The sequence below is a fragment of the Pleurodeles waltl genome, chromosome 9 (assembly GCF_031143425.1).
Source record: "Pleurodeles waltl isolate 20211129_DDA chromosome 9, aPleWal1.hap1.20221129, whole genome shotgun sequence".
Lineage (NCBI taxonomy): Eukaryota > Metazoa > Chordata > Amphibia > Caudata > Salamandridae > Pleurodeles > Pleurodeles waltl.
Genome location: NC_090448.1, coordinates 70,959,023 through 70,978,270, shown reverse-complemented (window position 1 = coordinate 70,978,270; position 19,248 = coordinate 70,959,023). Strand labels below are relative to the sequence as shown.

The 19,248-nt window shown below is 43.9% G+C and overlaps 1 protein-coding gene across 1 annotated transcript in view; it reads right to left on the bottom strand.

Annotated features, from left to right (window-relative positions):
- Window positions 1–18,662, bottom strand: part of LOC138258581 (uncharacterized) — a 65,453-nt gene extending 46,791 nt beyond the window's left edge. Inside the window, exons 1-3 of the mRNA XM_069205942.1 lie at window positions 18,606–18,662; window positions 6,825–6,909; window positions 385–801 (exon numbers count right to left, since the gene is read on the bottom strand). Coding sequence (XP_069062043.1) covers window positions 385–754 — 370 coding nt within the window. The 5' untranslated portion in view covers window positions 755–801; window positions 6,825–6,909; window positions 18,606–18,662. The remainder of the gene's footprint in view (window positions 1–384; window positions 802–6,824; window positions 6,910–18,605) is intronic.
- Between the last annotated feature and the right edge of the window lie 586 nt (window positions 18,663–19,248).

Sequence of the window (19,248 nt, the reverse complement as noted above, 5' to 3'; positions counted from 1 at the left end):
AAGAAGTAGCTACCCCCAAATGAAATCACTTTCAGTTGGTATTGTCAAAACTCTGCCATTATTGTAAAATAAAACTAAACTAAGCTAACATGTTAGTGAATGAATAACAGCAACACTTAATGCTGAGAAGGAAGTCCTCATGTCTGTGGATCTTACATTAACGGAGAGATACCTGATGTGGACCCTTTGTAGCCCACAGAAGGACACCGCCCGGTGCAGTGGTCTTCCTCTAGTGCAGCAGGACAGGTGCAGATAATAGCGCTGCTGGCAGCCATCAGTCACTCAATCCTAAGGTTGACCTGCTCCAGAGGTCATTCCTTTTTTGATGCTGGTGTTTATAAATGCCAAAATCCTCAGCTCATCACCATACAAAGCAACACATACCTTGTAGGGTCTCCTCTGTCTTAGCCAGGGAATTCATAGTGCTGGGTCGCAGGTGTGCAGACTTCATGGGTGCAGCCTCCCTGTTGATAGCACTTTCCTCGTTGCTTACTTTCAAAACTGGAATTTCAACGCCATTCAATATCTCTTTCTGCTGGTCATCACTGCTAGTTACTACCAATTTAGGGTATGGTGATTTCATATGCCCCATTAAGGCAGTAGTACTAAAAGCTTTGACATCTCTGTGCCCACTAGAGTGTGGGTCACTTGCAATATTCTCCTTCTTGCAGGTTTTGACCTTTTTGTAGATATTCGTTGGTGGTTGGCTGTGCAATACGCATGTGTCCAAGATCAGGTTTTTATGCTCGTTCATCCGTTTCTGGATTTCTAGCTTTCCCAGAGATGGAACATCTTCAGAAACTGGAAGAAGACATTGTAGCACGTTACTCACATACATTACGGAAGTTTGAAAGTATAAGACAAGTTGGTATAAGAGGTAATAATATATGAAGCACAATTGTAACATTATATCATCCATCATATTAAACTGCAATCAAATGGGGCACTTTCCAAAAGTATTAGATGGTTTCCCAATTAACAGCTGATGTGTTTACCTATGCGCCCTAGAAAACAGTCTGAAACAGCCTGACAACATAATTCTTCATTACACACAAAATAACCTTATGCATGTCTTCTAAGAGAGTTGGAATAAACTAGGACAATGCCGTTTGGAAGCATACCTAGAAGTTAAGTGCAGATAATCACAACTGAGTTTTTAAGTCTGCCTATTTCCAACCTGCTTTAGAAATAGACATAGATGGTGTCAGCCTTGCTTAGTGCTGTGATCTGCTGTCTCTACCATACACCTTTTTCTAAATCCTTTTACTTTTTGATAAAACCAGACTTACAGGGATCATGTACAGACTTTCCTAGGTAATTTTTCTAGATCTACAGGAAACTTGTCGAGCCTCAACCCAAGCACTCCATATTAGCCCATGAAATAGTTGTATCAAAACTTAGGGCTTCCTGTCAGTCCTGAGCTAGATTTCCTTTGTTGAGAAGACCCCATGATTTGTCTTCTCAACAAAGTACTTTTTACTGCAAGAATGAACTCCTGAAACTGGAGCTTTTACTTGGGGAACAAAGTAACAATAGCCAAATGCAGAGAGTTTTATCACTGCGCATGTGGGCATTTTACAATTTTCCTCCATGGGACCTCCATGTCTCACATAGCGGTCCTGGTCCTCGGCAGGGAAAAATTAAGGTTACGGGTTTCCGACAGTGAAGCCAGTTGAGGCTCTGGCATTGGAAGCCCCGCAGTTCTTCTACGTCTGAATGAGGCAGAGTAGATGCAAATTTGGCAAAACGGTGCAGACATTTTATTGCAGAAACAAGATTCATCAACTACTAAATAAGCCCCTTAACATGGAATTGACTCACTCATGGCAAACACCTCCAAATGAGCTGGACCACTAAATGTCTCCTGTGTCCTATACCCTTTTTAAATGAACAACTCATCTGTGAATATATTATCACCTTGGATATGCTAACTATAAAGTTTCTAACACTATCTCATTAATCCTCTCCTTCAATGGACATCTGCAATGCAAAGGCCATTAACCTTGGGCGAGGGTCCCCAGCCTTGTTGCTCTGCTCAACAACTTCAAAACACCTCTCTAATTAACAGGGAGGTCTCCCAAAAGAACATATATCATTCCACTAAAAAAATAAGTATGAGTCGCTACTTTTGACTCCAGACCCAATTTGGGCCACTTTACATAGCAGGCATTGAAAACGACTATCCCATGCAGCTGTCCTCCCGCATAAAGTCTAACAACCTGCAGAGTCAGATTTCTGACCATGAAGAGGAAGGAAAAGAAACCATGCAGAACACTGGGGAACAGCTACTCACATCCCACACACAAGACCATAATCTGTGCTGATGTTAGTAGACCTCTCTGCAGCCTCAGCTACCACCAGCTAGAAAACTCTTCAAGGCCTATACGGTTCAAAGGGCTGCATGCTGAAAATTCAAAATAAAGTTTTCAGAATATATGCAGAAGTCACCCCAATCCACTTCAAACTGTTGGAGAGGTCTGGGGAACATGAGCGACTAATTGTCTGAGGCATGTTTAGCATCACTTCTACTTGTCTGGTCTGATGCTATGGATCTTTAACCAGTGATGTTGGTGTGCAACTAGATGTTATTTTCGATAACAACCTTTAGATAGCCCCACTAGCAAATACATTTACTAACAATGCTATTTATACATCCTACAAGAGACCCCCACAAAATTGCCATGTTTCTCAGAGTGGTAAAATCGTGATATTTACACTGGACTCAGATAAACGTCTCGGTTCCAAAGTGTCTTGAATTGCACTGCTTGGCTATGGGTTGGTCGGGAGCACGTTGACTATACTCCACACACCTGCCCAATAATACTGCGCTAGCTACACATTAAAGATAGTTGGCAATTTAACACCTTCAATGAGATGTACTTCTTATGGGGGTGGGTGGATGCCCCCGATTCTTTAACACAATCCTGGTGCTTCCTAGGGACCGAGGCTGCCTAGCCTGCCCCACCTTCCTCAAATACTATTGGGTGGCACACCTTCTCTACATCTCCGAACGGGTTGTCCGGGAGAGTGAAAAACATTGGTCTCATATGGACCAGGCTTTAGCCTACCAAGCTCTCTGGGAACTGGCCTGACTCCCCAAATATGGACGCCCACGCAGTGCTTACATAGCAACCCCTACTAGGACTGTTATGGATATTTGGGACAAAATAGCACTCACACGGGCCTTACTACCTTCCCTTCCCCTAACACTCCACTTCTCCGCAACCCAGACTTTATGCCAGCCTTTCAAGCACCCTCATTCCCTTTCTGGCAAGAGTGGGATTGTTGTACCATTCGTGATCTCTTTGACGGAGGTATCATTAAATCTTTTGAGCACTGTATGATAAATTTTCACATACCTGAATCAGCCCGCCTACAATATTATCATCTGCTCATTTGGCACTGCAGCCTACTAGCGTTCAATGGGCAACACAACAATACACCGCTTTCAAGACTTTAGTAAAGGCTTTTGATGGAAAGCAAGGCTTGATATCGTGTACCTACCAAGTGCTTCCACACCAGAGACCCCATCCCCTATCAATTACAATGGTAGTCTGACACCATCGAAGATATCTCCCAGAAACAGTGGGAAATGCTATGGCGTGATATCCCCAGGACTTATAGAAGCATATCCTAAAGAGAGAAGGCTTACGAATTGATGTCATTAAGCACAGATAGACCAAGGCACACAAAAAGGTAAACGTTCTTCAATGTTTCTGGGACGTGAGTAAAGCCCAAGTATTGTACATCCAGAGGTGAAGAGTAAAAGCGATGAATCCAAGTTGTTGATATGTTAGAGTCTTTATTCGCAGGTATAGGTTTGTGTCGTCTTTACAGGAAACAGCCAACACGTGTTTCGTCACGCAAGTGACTTTATCAAGGCTGGGCCCGTCCGGCCAGGTGCAGAGGACAGCAGTGAGTTCAAAAAAGCAGAAAATACGATGGTCAGTCCCGGGTGGGACTGCCGCAGGTGTACGGTGAACACAGTAGTCAAAAGGCTGGTGCTATCAGAGCCCTGATAAGCCCGAAGTATTAATCCTAACACCACTCAGCAGTCACAACAGGTCACTGCTGAGTGGTGTTAGGATTAATACTTCGGGCTTATCAGGGCTCTGATAGCACCAGCCTTTTGACTACTGTGTTCACCGTACACCTGCGGCAGTCCCACCCGGGACTGACCATCGTATTTTCTGCTTTTTTGAACTCACTGCTGTCCTCTGCACCTGGCCGGACGGGCCCAGCCTTGATAAAGTCACTTGCGTGACGAAACACGTGTTGGCTGTTTCCTGTAAAGACGACACAAACCTATACCTGCGAATAAAGACTCTAACATATCAACAACTTGGATTCATCGCTTTTACTCTTCACCTCTGGATGTACAATACTTGGGCTTTACTCACGTCCCAGAAACATTGAAGAACGTTTACCTTTTTGTGTGCCTTGGTCTATCTGTGCTTATTGTCATTGTGTACCCTGGTACACAACTCTTTGTGCCCAACAGGGTAGTGGGGCACCTGACCGAGTGGCACCTTCTTTCTCCTATCGGACTCACTGTGTTGCCTTAACAAGAACTGTTACGGAACGGAAGTGCGGCTTTCTTACCACGCACTACCCTTGTACGAATTGATGTCATGATGGTACTATACCCTGATGCATGTTTCCACTATTTATCCCTCTATCTCGGTGCTTTGTTAGCGCTGTAATATGACACCCAGGGATTCCCATCATATATGGTGGTCCTGTCCTCTACTAACCACTTACTGGAAGGAAAAGGCCACAACAAAGGGGTAGTGGGTTTACGTCTTCCAGATTCTTATAATATAGCAGTTCGAGGCATTCGCCCCACAGCTTCAGAGGCAATGACTCATGGCCATTAATTGGTCACATGCTCAGGGCAGCCAAACAACTTATCACTTTGCATTGGAAAAAACCCACTGCCCTGCCTACTGCTCAATGGTTGACATGTCTCTGGCATGGCATGCCATGGCTATAGAGCTTTCATCTCATATAATACCACATACCGAAATCAGGTTTACCCGTATCTGGCAGCCTTTGCTGGACTACTTCACTCGTTAGGAGTTTTACACCACCCAGGGTCCTAGTGCCCCAATTCTTTGACTGGACTGCTTCATGGCTGTAACATCAACCTCCACTGTGAAGGTTTCCCATGATTGCCCTACACCCTTTCCCTTCTCTCGCTCCCTTTACCCTCACCCTCCTCTCTTCCCCACAGGACTCCCCTCCCTGGCGCTCTGCTAGACTTCAGAGACATTTCTTTGACCGTCTTCCTGTACACCTTCCTTTGTACTTGTTGATTGTTCTGAGCAGCTATATATGCAAACTCCAAACTAGATGGACACCTTTTCGGACCTTTTCTTACACTGTTGCTTTGGATGTTGAACTTGCACAGTTTTTGCTTGTTTAACCAGTTGTACAATTACACTGTACTATGCTGTGATGGATACTGTTGCTTGCTGCTCACACATAATGTTCAATGCAGTTTTTGTTCTGTAAAACAAATGTTTCAATAAAATATGCCAAGGAAAGAAATGCACCATAATTGTAATCTCTGTCCTTGAAAGGGACAGGTGTCACAATGCCACAAATCATAGCACACTATGCAAGGAGCACCAAGAGATGTATGCATCACCCCTTTATCAGCTTACACTTTGTGAATGATTTCCATCTGCCCTTGCCATCCCTTTTCGGAATCGCAAGGATTTGAAATATTTTCTTTACTATTCACACTGCCAGTTGTGAATTGCAATGCATATATATATGCTCTGCAATTTAGGCACACACCAGGTTTGAAAGATTTGTCAGACCTCTGAATGTCCCAGCTCTATCCTTTGGAGCACCACCTGCCTTTGCCCTAGTGCTCACCCCCCTACAAGTTGTGAGATCCCTAAAGTTGTAGCTCTGCCACTTGGCCTACTGCCAGGAAGCACCAAGCTAAGCTCCTTTTCAAGCCTCGTTCCCTGGCACTGAGCAGCCGCCAAAGCCTCCATCGTACCAGTTGGAGTCTGAAGAACATGTCCATGCACTCGCACAACCAGGATCCAGGTTGTTTTTCATCCTATTTGCTAAACCAAGAAGCTACTCAAAGGAATTTGAATTAAAAAATTAGACTGGGTCGATGGATGACAGTATAATCTAGTTTTTGAGCTAGTTCAGAGCTTTGCAGGATTAGCGTAAAAAATGTTGATGCTAATCCTACAAAGCCCATTGAGGCCCATTATAAATAACGGTGTGCCTCCTTTTAACGCCTGCTCTAAGCAGGTGTTAAAAGTGCCGAAAAAAATGATGCAAATAAATCTCCTAGATTTTTTTGCGCCATTTTTTTTACCCCCCCCCAATGGGGGGACGCCCCCTTTGCATATATTATGCCTGGCGCAGGGATAATGTAGCCCAAAGGGTTACAAAGTGGCGCAGTGCAGGCATTGTGCCACTTTGTATATTTTGCGCAGCGATTTTGCCCTCGGGCTACATTAGCGTGAAAAGAATGATGCTAATGAGGCGCTATGGGCTCTTAAATCAGCTCCTTTGTGTTCATGGACCTCTACCTCTCAAAAGTAAGAGCATCAGTAAAGATATTTTGTAACTTGGCCAATTAAACCTGTTATCCAATAGAATTACGTACACAGGATGCTGTATCTATATCGCATGGAGATAAACCCCATAATTGGGTGTCACTTTGTCACCATAAGAAGCTTGTGGGAGTGTTTCCTTTACATGAATAGCTTTTCAAATAACCATAACGTACAAACACACATCTTGTGACACAATTTTCCTGGTGCAAACACAGGGTAGGATAAAGTACTCACTGCTTTTTTGCTTTGCTCTTCTCGGTGGTAGCAGAGTGTTTGTGGAAGGTGCCTCTTTGAAGACCTTGAACAACGAGCAGCTTCCCTTTAAGAAATACATTTACTTTAGTTTCTATTGGTTGACCCTGCCAATTATAAACATTTTCCACAACCTCAGAGAGGATGCTTTCAGCGTATGCCTTCCTTTCCCACATTTAAATTGCAACCTGCCCTTATAACATAGTCTGTGTTGATAATGCTCTCTCTTGAGGCACCCTAGCATAAGATGATAGTCCCGGAAGTGAACAGCAGGAAGTTCTGCCCGAGCCCCCGTGTCACAGAAGAGAACATATGCAGGGCATGTCTTTATGTGTGAACATTAAGGTGGTCATTACGACCCTGGCGGATTACTTCCGCCAGGGCCGCGGGACGCGGTGGCACCGCCGACAGGCCGGCGGTGCCCCGCGGGGCATTCTGACCGCAGCGGCTTAGCCACGGTCAGAGAAGGGAAACCGGCGGTCTCCCGCCGGTTTCCCGCTGCCCCCAAGGAATCCTCCAAGCCGGCGCAGCTTGCTGCGCCGGCTTGGGGATTCCGACTCCCCCTCCCGCCATCCAGTTCCTGGCGGTTCTCCCGCCGGGAACCGGATGGCGGGAGGGGGAGTCGCGGGGCCCCTTGGGGCCCCTGCAGTGCCCATGCCAATGGCATGGGCACTGCAGGGGCCCCCGTAAGAGGGCCCCGCTTGTATTTCACTGTCTGCATAGCAGACAGTGAAATACGCGACGGGTGCAGTAGCACCTGTCGCACCTTCCCACTCCGCCGGCTCGATTACGAGCCGGCTTCATGGTGGGAAGGTCGTTTTCCCCTGGGCTGGCGGGCGGCCTTTCGGCGGCCGCCCGCCAGCCCAGGGGAAAACTTGGAATACCCTCCGCGGTCTCTGGACCGCGGAGCGGTATTCCTGACGCGCAACATTGACGGGCGGCCTCCGCCGCCCATCAATGTTGGAATGAGGGCCTAGGTGTCTTCCATTTGCTTCTACCCCATTCAGTGCCAACCTCTAAAAAGAGCCTACAGATCATAAGATCACACACCTATCCTAGTGTAGAAGGTGGTATTCACCATAACATTCATCTAGAAGTTGCCCAAGGTCATCTGAAGGAAGCCCTGTTTAATCACATTGACCGTAGAGGTGAATCCCCCCAAAGTAGAGACCCTGCCATCCTTGATTTATGACGACTTGGAAAACCCATCGCATTCCACCCGAAAAGTGTATCATGAGCATTCTAAATGATGATCTTCATTATCTCAAGATGTCCTGACACTGAAGCTCTGATTAATATCTCCATTTCTATTATCACACATATTTAGGAAAAATGTGGGACTGTTCATTCTTAAGGTGAAGTCAACACTTTTAAGCACTGGGATGCCCCTTGCGTAGTTGTTAGCGATATATAAATACATTTCATTCACTTGCACCAGTTGAGCTTAAGGTTGAGGGACAATAATTTTAGGCCACCTAAGACCTTTCCTCTAGCCCATATGCACAACATTTTAGTGAGTGAATGCTTTGTCAAAAAGAAAAGTCTTAGAGATGCTTCTGAATCTGTAAAGTCTTTCACACTCTAGAGAAGATGCAGCAATTCATGCCAAATTATTGTGCCCTTATTTGCGATCATTCAACCGCTAGAATATTGTTTAGTGCACTTAAGGACCACACTGCCCTTTGTCTGCAAGGATCTAGAGAAGGGGTCTCCAACCTTTTCTGTAGCGAGAGTTACTTAGGATCAGTGAAAATCATCTTGAGCCACTGAAGGCTAAACAGCTTGCGCATTATTAACAAACACCCCCACACCAAACTTCCTTGACTTTGAGCCTAATGTTCATAGAGCCAGATACTATGGTTTGAACAAAATACTTTGAGTGGTGCACTATGGCTGGGCTGCCATGTGTGTCAGTGAGCATGGTTTTTGGGAATGTATGAACACGTGTGCCGGTGTCAAGGTACTTGTGGCACAGGGCATACCTTCCACCATATGTGGCACTGTTACAGGTATAGCACAAACATAAAGCCATGTTTTTAAATGGGAGAGATTTAAAGTGCAAAAAAGTTCATAATGTGGAACATTTGTTTACACTTTACATTTCTCCCATTTAAAAAATGTTTGTATTTTCAGTGATAAATATTGCACAGTGTTCTACTGGTCACTGGGAACAAGAGGCCTGCTGTTTGTAAATGCAACACTTTGAAAAATAATTTGAGAAAATTTGAAAAGTTAACTGAATTATAAGGTAACTTTTCATTTTCATTTTCTCTGTTTAAAGGCATTGAGAAACATCATTTTGTTCTCACTTCCAATACTGAGTTTACAAGGACTTTTATTCAAGAGTTAAATACCCTAGTGTTTCAATTCTTAACCTCTGTGCCCTGGGTCATAAATCTGACTCCAGGACTGCTGATTATCTGGCCCTGCTATCTGCAGTTAGGTGATAAAATTGTAAAATAAAAACAGCCTTCCCTTAACTTTTAAGGGAAAAATGTGACCCTGTGCTTATTTAAAAATGAACTCCAGGCTGTGAGCTACTCTGAAGGGGTGTGGGAGCTACTGGTAGCTCATGATCGACTGGTTGGAGACACCTGATCTAGAGAGTCTATCTTTTAAAAAAAATATTTGTATACTCTTTTAAGTGGTGGCGGTCACTTATCACAGCAGGTTAAACTTCAATGTCGACTACACTGGGCTTACAAGGGGAGGGAAACTTCACGTATGGTTATTGTGCACAAAAAGGCTTAGCCAATTGTTCATTCAGAGTGTAGGCTAGGAATATCAGAAGGACAGAATACTGTTAAAACAATATTGAACAATCAACTCTCAAAAGGTAAGTTTCTATACGTTTTCTATACCCTAACTCCACAGATGTGGAGCTAAGAATAGTGCACCCTTACGTCACTCTGTGATCCCTCTGTGTGATATTTTCTCCCCCAATATTGTTGTAACAATAGTCTGTCCCATAAATGTTTGGTATTCCCAGCCACAATTTTCTTTCAGAAATAAGTGCGTGGTAAAAAATAGATGTGTCCTTTTTATTGCCTACTTATGCTTCATCAAATCTCCAATCTTTTTAAATCTTTGTCTACTCACTAAACTTAAGAATCTATTCTTTATCCTGTACCATTGAGCTTGAGCACAATAAACAGTGAGTATTAACATATAAGGCACAATCGTGAATAATTTAGCAGATTGCGGTTAGTAATGTGAAACCATCTTCTGACTACAACACTGTCGACAATGATCAGCACTGAAATAGTGTCATACCCCAAGATCACACTGTTGGGCTGGGTGGGAGAAATTCACATACCTCATATGAAACTCATGCGCTGGGGCAACTTCTGGCCAAGAGACTTTGGGCCAGATGTATGACTTTTTGTTTTGCGACTCGCAATTTGCGATCTGTTTGGGAATCGCAAATTGTGAGTCGCAAAACATAATGTACAACAGTATTAAGTACACTGTTTGGGATTCCCAATGGTGGTCGCAAATGGCCTGCCTCATCAATATTCATGAGGTAGGTCGCAATTTTCAGCCCCATTGGGAATGCCCGCACTCACAGGTATGGTGGTCTGCTGGGCTCAGCAGACCACTGTGTCTGAGACTGCTTCAATAAAGCAGTTTTTTTATTTACATGCAGCCCGGGATGCATTTCAAAAAGACAAATTAAAGGTTTTCTTTTCATTTTTTCACAAGGACCACTGCCTGCTCGGAAAAAAAAAAATTTCACTACCATTCACAAAGGTGAAGGAGACCCATGGGAACACCTCCCCATTTGCGAATGGGTGAACACCAATTTGAAATTGGTCTTAACTGCGATTGTTTAGCGACCACATTCATGATCACAAAACAATCATACATCCCCCTGCGAGTCGTAATTTTGAAGGGATGCCCTCAGGATGCCCCTTCCTAATAGCGAGTCGCAAAGCCTGCTTTGCGAGTCAGTAACTGCATACCAACTTGCAAAATAGGGATTTGTTCATAGGGAAATGCTTTTTGTTGGTCACAAACGGGCTGATTCTGCAAATCGGCCCATTTGCAACCAACAAAAAGCTACGTACATTTGCCCCTTTAGCTAGCCATTGGCTAGAGGAAGGTGAGGATTACCTCAGCATTGAGATTTCAATCACTTCTATACTGTAGTGAACAATTGGAACTATATGCACAGCTCATGCCTTTATCTTCCAGGCCAAGTGTCATATGGGGGCCCCTCAAGGCCTATCATCTATCCAAAACTGTTCACATAGGCCCTGGTTGATGCTGGGTAAGATTGTTATGCACAATTCCCCTCAACCCCCTTTTTTCAATGGGACCTTGCGTATTGCACATATAAGCACACTCCAAACTTCAGTAACTGTCTCACCTGAGTTTCCTGACTGTTGCTGACATATAAAAGCTTAAATGAGCCACCCCTTGTGCAACGAGGTACCTCTATGATGCATTCAGTTTGTGCAGTTTTGTGATTATGTACTAGAATGACCACTCTGCACTGATTTGTTACATTGCTTGCACTTTTTGTTTTGTTTCATGAAAAACCTCATAAATAAGCATTGGCAAAGCTAATAGGTCTTGCCTATAATGAGATCGATTTTTTTTGTTTTTGTTATGTTGTATAGTATGCCATGGTATGATATGGAGTATCATTGTATAGTATGGTATGGTAGGCTATGGCCTGTTGTATAGCATGGTATGGCCTGTAATTGTATAGTCTAATATAGTTTAGTATGGCTTCCCATTGTGTAGTATGGTATGCTATAGCCTATCATTGTATGGTATGTTATGGCATGGCATGTCATTGTATAGTATGGTATGGCCTGATATTGATTTGTTTGGTATGTCATTGTATAGTACGGAATGGTTTGCCCTGTCATGGTATGGTATGGCATGATGTATCATTGTATAGTAGGGTAATGATATGGTATGTCATTGTATGGTATGGTATGGTATGGTATGGTATGGACTTTTATTGTATAGTATGGTATGGCCTGTCTTTGAATAGTATGGTATTGTGTGTCATTGTATAGCCTGTTATGATATGGTATGTTTTTGTGTAGTATGGGATGGTTGGCCTGTCATGGTATGGTGTGCCATTGTGTAATATGGAATGATATGGTATTTCATTTTATAGTATGGTATGGCATGGCCTGTCATTGTATGAGATGGTATGTGATGGTATGGCCTGTCACTGTATAGTATGGCGTGCTATTGTATGGTATGGAATGTCATTATATAGTACGGAATGGTTTGCCCTCTAATGGTATGGTATGGTGTGTCATTGTATAGTATGGGATGGTTTGGCCTGTAATAGTATGGTGTATCATTGTATCGTATGGTATGACGTGGTACTTCATTGTATAGTATTGTATTGTATGCCTGTTATTTTATCATATGATATGGTATGGATAATCACTGTATAGTATGGTATGGGTTGACAAAACGAGTACAGTTGCATTGTCACGCTAGTATTGAACATGTAATTGCACTGGCTGGATAAATTTGCACTGCACACGAAATTTGCACACACATTTGTACAGACTGACTGGAGCAAAAATGTGTATTTTTGCACCAGTGAATGGGTGCAGATGTCTTCCACTGGTCGATTAGTGCAAACTTGCAGAGTGTTCTCGTAATTTCAATTTTTTTTTAAAAAGGGATCAAAGGATATTTTCATTCAGACTTGTCAAGTGAGCCAGAACAGTTTGTGATAAAAAGAGCCATCTTGTTTTCTCTGGAAATCGGGACATGATTTTCATGTAGAACTTCTTTTTGCCAAAGCCTATTTTGAATAGGTAATAATAAACAGATAGCGCCTAAGGTATATTATGCTCCATTAATGCCACTGCGAAGATACAGTCAGGGCTGGAGGTCGGGTCTGTGCGCCTTTTGATCTGAATCAGCAAGGAATTGTAGAGATGTGTCCTGTAAACTGCCATACCCTTCTCAATTCCACTGAGCAGCAGTTGCATAGTTTCAGTTTTACAGCTTGGTTGCATGGGCCATACATTTTAAGATGTTTACAGCCAGGGAGCTCGATGCCCTCTCATCTCAACAGGCTTGTCCTTGGCAGAGCATGCTCTGGAAGCCAGTTACATTACAAAAGTCACAAGGGGAGATAAGTGACTTGCCCAGATTCACGGGATGTTGAGCCACGAGATGCGAACCAAGCAATGATGGGAGAGGTGGGCCTAGGGGCAGGAGGGGAGAAAGCCTTCAGACACACATATGCACTCTTATGGAGCGCTACTAGTTAAAGAACAAGAATTGGCAAAGCCAGTAGGTCTCACCTATGTGGGAGCTATTGGCAAAAGCTGTACAGCAGCATGGCATAGACTGGAGTGGCGTAAAGTAGAAGGGTGTAGAGTAGAGTTATTTTGTGTGGCGTGGCAGAGAGTGCTGTAGAGTGGCATTGTGTGGAGTGGAATGGAACGGCTTGCAGTGGTGTAGAGTGAAGTAGAGTAGAGTGGTGTAGAGTAGATTCATAAAGAGAGGTGTGATTAGAGTGGAGTGATGTAGACTAGAGTGACATAGGGCCATATGTGTCATTTTTTACAATAGCGATTACCTAATTGCGATTTTTAGCGAATCACAATTAAGTAATCGCTATTGGAATGTATGAAACTCCAGACGTTTCATACTGCGATTCGCAAGGGCTTGCAAATTGACCTACCTTATTAATATTCATGAGGTAGGTCGCAATTTGCAACCCATTGTGAATGGCTACAATCACAGGGATGGTGGCCTGCTGGGCTCAGCAGACCACCATGTCTGTGATTGCTTTTCAATAAAGCAATCTTTCTCTTTTAACGCAGCCCGTTTTCCTTGTTTGATACATCTGGCCCAAAGAGTGGTGCAGAGTGGAGTGGCATACCGTGACAGAGATTAACATAGACTAGAGTGGTGCAGAGTAGTGTAGAGTGGGGTGCCGTGGAGTAGAGTGTTGTGCTGTCAGAGAAAGAAAAGTAAAGTGAATTATGTGACAATCTTGCTGGGGTACAGCAAGTGTGAAAGGAAAGGCTGTAGGATGCCATTTTTTCTAACACACAAGAAAATGCACATACCTGTAAATAAATTCTACACATCAGCAGTTAGTAAAGCAAAAATTAAGCAAATTTTTTGTAATTCGGAAGTGTGAAAGCAAAAATTATAATAGGATCAGAACAAATCAAGACACTGTACTTGGTGATGCACAAATGATACATACTCACTGAAAGCCGATTTCCACATGTTATCATTTCTGTGCAATGCAATTTTTATCAGTATAATTATATGTCTACGCAAATTTAGTGGCCATTTCAATGGAAAAAGAGCTGTCTGTAAATTACAGTGAACTGCACACAATGCTTGTGCTGCTTTAAAAAATTGCCTGCCTCATGTCTATTAAAGCTAGGTGGGTGGCGAAAGTCTGTCGTCCTAAAAACTATATTGTGGTTCCATAAGTTTCGTGAAGCACTGATTTAGATTTTAGAACATGTACCTTTTGAAAAATGTCTTTAAAAAGTGGTGTTGAGGTTGAAGCTTTTACAGATGTTATTTTAAATAACTGAAAACTGATATTTCTCACCTATTAACCATAGTGAAAACATCACAGGAAGTGACATCACTTCCATCTGATGACCCTCCCACCAAGACGGAGCATCACAGTATCCCAGTGAAATTGCAGAAAATGAGCAAAACTTAAAATCTTGCTGAAGCTGATACAATTCTTGGATCACAAAAAGGAGTAAGGGTGTTGAAGGCGCCACCATGGATAATCGTACATCAGTCACAGATTCAGAGAATGCCTGGTCATCTGTTTTTAGGTCAAGCCTGCAGCCAGCACGCATGTGCTGTCGCTATTATCAATGATCTTTTGTGTCTAATTAAAAAAAACCTCCAAAAAGGTTCTTCTATCCCACTCGCTGTTTACCATTCGTTAGCATCATTATCAATCCTCCATTACGGCCTTCTAATTGGGCAGACTGCAATGCCGTCACTCCCTTTAGCGTGTGCGGCACATGGGCCACATCAGTCACCTCGCCAGTCTTCAGTTGTCTCACCCACTTCCTTCCCTCGTCCCTCCTGCCTCACCCTCCCTTGCTCCTTCTCTGTTCATCTGTTTGCCGCCCTCTCACCACCAGCCGCTCCACAGCCTCTCCTCACTCATTCACAGACCTTTTCATTACACCTTTATCAGACACTCTCCTAACGCTTTCACCACCCATCACCTCACCCCTCTCCCACCTCCCTCTCCTCACCCTGCTCAGTATCCCTCACCTATTTTTTCTGTTAGTGACTCACTAGCCTTGTCCCAACCCCTCACCTAGTCCCTCTATTTGCCCCTCACTCAACGCTTCTCTTGTTACTTCTCACCTTAGTGGCTCAGACTCCTTATCATAACCCCCCCACACACATTCTTCACCAGTCACTCACAATACATTTGCTTGAACTCATCATTGAGGCTTTCAGCCCTCACACCACCACACTCACCCACTTTTCCCCAAACCTCACTTCCAAACCACCCCCTAATCATTGTTCATGCATGCGTTGCCCATCTCCGCCCACCCTCTACTGTTGGCTGCCCCTCTATCTATTCCTATCTGAGCACGTCCTTTCCTCGCCAACCACCCATCCCATGCACTCCCAATGCCTGTCATTGCCCCCATATTAACTCTCCTCACTGGCACTCCTTACAAGGGGCACAGTTTCAAACTGGGTAGAATACGCTCATTCCCCCCATCACCTCCTACTCCCCTTACTACTTGCATCTTCCATCCCTTATTCCGCTCTTTCTGTATAGCTGGCGTCTTCCATCCCTTACTCCGCTCTTTCTGTATCGCTGATATCTTCCATCCCTTACTCTGCTCTTTCTGTATCGCTGACATCTTCCTCTCCCTTATTCCGCTCTTTCTGTATCGCTGGCGTCTTCCATCCCTTATTCCGCTCTTTCTGTATCGCTGATATCTTCCATCCCTTACTCTGCTCTTTCTGTATCGCTGACATCTTCCTCTCCCTTATTCCGCTCTTTCTGTATCGCTGGCGTCTTCCATCCCTTATTCCACTCTTTCTGTATCGCTGACATCTTCCATCCCTTACTCCGCTCTTTCTATATCGCTGACATCTTCCCCTCCCTTACTCCACTCTTTCTGTATCGCTGACATCTTCCATCCCTTATTCCGCTCTTTCTGTATCGCTGACATCTTCCATCCCTTATTCCACTCTTTCTGTATCGCTGACATCTTCCATCCCTTACTCCGCTTTCTGTATCACTGACATCTCCCCCTCCCTTACTCCACTCTTTCTGTATCGCTGACATCTCACCCTCCGTTACTCCACTCTTTCTGTATCGCTGACATCTTCTCCTCCCTTACTCCACTCTTTCTGTATCGCTGACATCTTCCCCTCCCTTATTGCACTCTTTCTGTGTCGCTGACATCTTCCCTCCCTTACTGCGCTCTTCTTGTCTCGCCAACTGCCTTTCCCTCTCTACCTCCAACCGCTCTTCCCTCTGTTTGACATGTTCTCCTTCAACCCTGTTGGACTTTTTTGTTTATGCAGGGTCATCCCCAATCTTTTTGCCTCCTGCTTCCTATTTTTTTGCTGATGTGTTGCTGTTGGTTTTTGAACTCTGAGCACTTTACCACTGCTAACCAGTGCTAAAGTGCATATGCTCTCTGTGTAAATTGTATTGTTGATTGGTTTATCCATGATTGCCATATTTTATTTATTAGTAAGTCCCTAGTAAAGTGCAATGAAGGTGCCAGGGCCTGTAAATCAAATGCTACTAGTGGGCCTACAGCACTGGTTGTGCCATCCACATAGGTAGCTCTGTAATCATGTCTCAGACCTGCCACTGCAGTGTCTGTGTGTGCAGTTTTAACTGTAAATTTGACTTGGCAGGTGTACCCACTTGCCAGGCCTAAACCTTCCCTTATCTTACATGTAAGGCACCCCTAAGGTAGGCCCTAGGTAGCCTGAAGGGCAGGGTGCAGTGTATGGTTAAGGTAGGACATACAGTAATGTGTTTTATATGTCCTGACAGTGAAATATTGTTAAATCCGTTTTTCACTGGTGCAAGGCCTGTCCCTCTCATAGGTTAACATGGGGGCTACCTTTAAATCTGATTAAAGTGTAGATTCCCTTTGGGAGCAGATGGACATGTGGAGTTTGGGGTCTCTGAGCTCACAATTTAAAAATACATCTTTTAGTAAAGTTGATTTTAAGATTGTGTGTTTGAAAATGCCACTTTTAGAAAGTGAGCATTTTCTTGCTTATACCATTTCTGTGACTCTGCCTGTTTGTGGATTCCCTGTCTGGGTCAGTTTGACAGTTGGGGGGTTTGCACCTCTCTCTAGACAGTGACACAAATGGAGCTGGGGTGTAGTCTGCATATCCTGATGAGCCATCTGTGCTTGGAGGGAGGGGAGGAGTGGTCACTCACACCTGAAAGGGCTGTGCCTGCCCTCACACAATGCAGTCTCCAACCCCCTGGTGAGTGTCTGGGGCCTGACCTGGGCAAGGCAGGATTTCAGATTCCAAAGAGACTTTACTTTGAAGTAGGTCTACTTCAAAGGAGAAATTGGGTATAAGAAGGGCACCCAAAACCACAGACTTTAGATCACTTCTGGACATCAACATCTGCCTGGAGAAGAGCTGAAGAGCTGAAGAGAAGTGCTGCCCTGCCTGTGTCTGTGCTTTGTGGAGCTATCCTGCAGTTGCTGCTTCTGCCAGAGTAAGAGGGCAAAGACTGGACTTTGTGTGCCTTCCATCTTGTGAAGAAATCTCTAAGGGCTTGATTTAGAGCTTGCCTCCTGATGTTTGAAGTCTCAGGGACAGCAAAGACTTTTCTCTGCCAGCACCTGGAGTCTCTGGAGAGACTCCTGCTCTGACAAGTGGTGCCCTATCCAGTTCCTGGGCCCTTGGAAGAAAAGCTGGTGGAAATCCAAGAAAATCGACTTCGGACCGACGCCGCTGCCGAATCCGGTGATGCCACCTGCAACCGACTCCGTGATCTTCGCTGGAACGCGACGACCTTGCAGGCCCGACGCTGCCGCAGCCCCGCTGAAGTTCGCGACTCCATGGAAGTCGCCCCATCACGTCATGACCGACGCCGCTCGAAGTGCACAGATTCAACGTTTCACACCGAAGCCGCGATCCCCGACTTCGCGCATCGACTCGTTTTTACTCTTCACCAAAGGTACTGTACTTAGGGGTTTACGCGACTCCGTGTCCAGCGCCACTGGTGTCGGCTTGTTGGGAACGACTCCATTGCGACGCCGTGTTAACACCTCATCAAAGCATTTTGTGTTTCTCAGCGCTATTTTTGAGTTTAATCATTAAAAATTCATAACTTGACTTGTGTATGTCGGATTTTTGTCTTTTTGGTCTTGTTTTGTTTAGATAAATATTTCCTATTTTTCTAATCTGGTGTTGTGTCATTTTGTAGTGTTTTCATTAAGTTACTGTGTGTGTTGGTACAAATACTATACACCTAGCACTCTGAAGTTAAGCATACTGCTCTGCCAAGCTACCAAGGGGTTAAGCAGGGATTGGCTGAGGGTGATTCTCTTTTATCCTGACTAGAGTGAGGGTCCTTGCTTGAACAGGGGGTAATCTGACTGTCAACCAAAGACCCCATTTCTAACAATCCTTCATTCCATTGACATCCAAACATTTCTAAAAAACAAGACTTTTTTTAGCACACTATCCTTAAAACATAGCAAGCCACCTATTCAATTCCTGTATACAAATTTGTCATTTGGAACAAATATATATACTTACCGACTTCACAATGTAAATCCAATCTGTGGCATTGCTGTTCTTTAAAATGATAGCTCCTCTTCTACAAACAAGGAAAGAGAGGAAAACTAAATGAAATCTGCACCATACATGAAACTGATTTTCTAGTGATGAACAACCGTTCAAATGTTTTAAAGTAACAAATGGCATTTCACCCTTGTTTTTCTCCAGGAATATTTCCAAATGTCAGAGCTGGAGTTAGTTGTTCAAAACGAGACCAATTCATAAGAGAGCCAGAAATCTCAACAGGGCTGATCTTATTTACAAATGGCATTGTATAAATCCGTCTTACATAGATTTCAAAGAAATCCATTAATGTGTCCTTTAGCACTTAATTTAAGACACGCAATTTAGGGATGAGGTGTATTTTGCATTTCTTTTTTTCAGTTTTATCTCTCCCATGAGAAAATATTTTTCCCTGTGATGAAATCACTTAATTAAATATGGGGGCGTTGTGTACTGCATAGTAAAAATTTTATATCACTTTGCAAATATGAGTGAATTTGTAAAACTGAGAAAATATACACTGAAAAATGTTGGCTGCCTTTTTCTCACTTGATTGAGGATTTATATGTGACGACAAGAGTGATTGTACTGTATGTCTGTGAGTACATTTATGGTAGAC